Raw genomic sequence first — 2,211 nt, forward strand, 5'->3', positions numbered from 1 at the left:
GCAGAACTGCACGTAACACTGTATGATCTCAGTGAACGGGAATGATCCGTTTACTCCACCTGGATTCTCAATTAGCATCGGGAGCCACGCCCACAGAGAGTCAAAGATTTCCTGGTTGAAAGAGAACAACTGGCACAAAACTACTTTGCTGACATCATAAATCAGAGGCTATCGTCAAGTGCTGTCTGGTACTTTTGAATAAAATATTTGGGTTTAGGGGCAAGGCAAATCTTGTCTACTCTCTCACTGGCTCCTTTGAAGGCACTGGCTCTTTAAGACGAAAGGAACGGAGAAGCCTCAGGTCTGGACCACTTACGCGCTCCCCGGGCTCCCGGGCGGCCAGGCCTGCAGGAGCAGCGCCAGGTGCTGGAACTCGACCTCGCGGCAGCTGGACTCCAGGAGCTCCGCGAAGAGGGCGCCGCGGTTCTCTTCGCTGTCCACGTCGGCCACGGCCACCTGGAGGTTGAAATACACATTCAAACTGGTGGCAGAGGCTGAGGAATTGGTTTATAGAAGAATTCACATTTGGTGATTTTGACTCAACACTCTTTTGAAAATTTTTGCAATTCAACAACATCCTACTTCCCATCTCCACCAAAAGCCTGCAAAAGCCCGACGCCTTTCCAACTTCAAACCTTCAAGTTAAAAGTTGTTTAGAACCACAGGGTGAGTTTTAACGCTCTTTACCAAAATCAATGCAAACAAGTAGATTTCCATAGGACTGGCTTCTCGGCATCTCATCTATGTTATGTTAATCATCTATGTTACGTTAAAATACTGAATTGCTTTATGAGTTTACTCAAAATCAGCCTGTTGTTTTTACTTTAAATGATCCTTCATGCATTTCTACTCTGCATTTCAGCATTATTACTGCTAAGTGCTCATGTTGTCCCAAAAATGTCCCCAATTTGAAATTACAGATTTTACTAAAGTGCATTTGTCATATACTTTTGCGACAAACCAAAATAAAGTAAAATACCCTTTACTCCCATCTCCATTTCTAACATAAAAGAAGTCTCAGCCAAAAAGAATGTGAGTGGTTCCTCTCTTTGAAGAGTTGGTGACATTTCACTCACACTGAGGCAGCCCTAAAGCAAATCACAGCCCCCTCAGCTCTGTGGACAAAAGTGTTTGCGAGTCCCAGCCCGCAGACGGTTTTCAACATAAAAGAGGCCCAAAGCTGGTTCTCGCGTTCCCTAGCCTCTCTTGACATAGGGTGTCTGGAACGGGGTAATGAAGACTCACACGATACCTTAAAAGAGGAGAATGAATGGTCACCTATATATTTGCTAAACTGTCTACATTAATGTGTGTTTCCAAAACATCCAATTCAATGGTCATTCTGGCTCTGACCCCCAAGAAGCCATCTGAAGAGGTTGTACCATGGACTCTGCACTTGCCCGGAAGTTGGTAAGTGCCATGAAACCACTGGTGATCGCTATGGGAAGTGCTGCTCCCAGGGGCCAGCCGGGTCCTTCAGGGCCTGACCCACAGCCCCATGCCACTCTCGGTGGAACAGTCACTCGGAGCATCTGACGGTTCTTTAAATAACTTTATAACTTGGTAAGTCAGTGGACCCTCAGAGGAGTTCAGTATTATTTGCCTCACTTTACAGACGACAGGCTTGTCTGTCCCAGCACGTGGCTAGCAGGGGGCACGGCCAAAATCTATAAATAAAGAGCCAGGGCCATCACATCTGAAACAACTGGACAACCGAACAGGCTGAGTGGGGTGACCACACCAGCAAGGGGGTTAGTGAGGGATGACCAAACAACTGAGCAGCAGGCTGCGTGGGGCGACCAGGCCAGCTGAGGCGGGGGCAGTTGTGGGCAACCAGGCTGGCGGTGGAGGCAGTTAGGGGCAACAAGGCCGGCAGAGGGGGGCAGTTGGGGGCGACCAGGCCGGCAGGGGGGGCAGTAAGGGGCAACCAGGCTGGCAGGCAGGTGAGCAGTTAGGAGCCAGCGGTCCTGGATTGGAGAGGTCCTGGATTGAAGAGGGTGCAGGCTGGGCTGAGGGGACCTCCCACCCCACCGTGCACAAATTTCATATACCGGGCCTCTAGTATAATTATAAGCAGGTCAGGATGTTCTGAATCGAGAGGACTTGGTAAGCTAAACACTCTTCGAATGTTTGTTGTTGTGAATCCTCATCCAGAGGATATTTTTCCATTGATTTTTTTCAGAGGAGTGGAAGGGAGGGAGGGAGGGAGGG

At 49.0% G+C, this 2,211-nt stretch overlaps 1 protein-coding gene across 1 annotated transcript in view; it reads right to left on the bottom strand.

Moving 5' to 3' along the window:
* NBAS (neuroblastoma amplified sequence) overlaps positions 1–2,211 on the bottom strand; it is a 201,287-nt gene that overhangs the window by 9,608 nt on the left and 189,468 nt on the right. Inside the window, exon 49 of the mRNA XM_014531591.1 lies at positions 317–456. Coding sequence (XP_014387077.1) covers positions 317–456 — 140 coding nt within the window. The remainder of the gene's footprint in view (positions 1–316; positions 457–2,211) is intronic.

Source organism: Myotis brandtii, unplaced genomic scaffold (assembly GCF_000412655.1).
Source record: "Myotis brandtii unplaced genomic scaffold, ASM41265v1 scaffold813, whole genome shotgun sequence".
Classification (NCBI taxonomy): domain Eukaryota; kingdom Metazoa; phylum Chordata; class Mammalia; order Chiroptera; family Vespertilionidae; genus Myotis; species Myotis brandtii.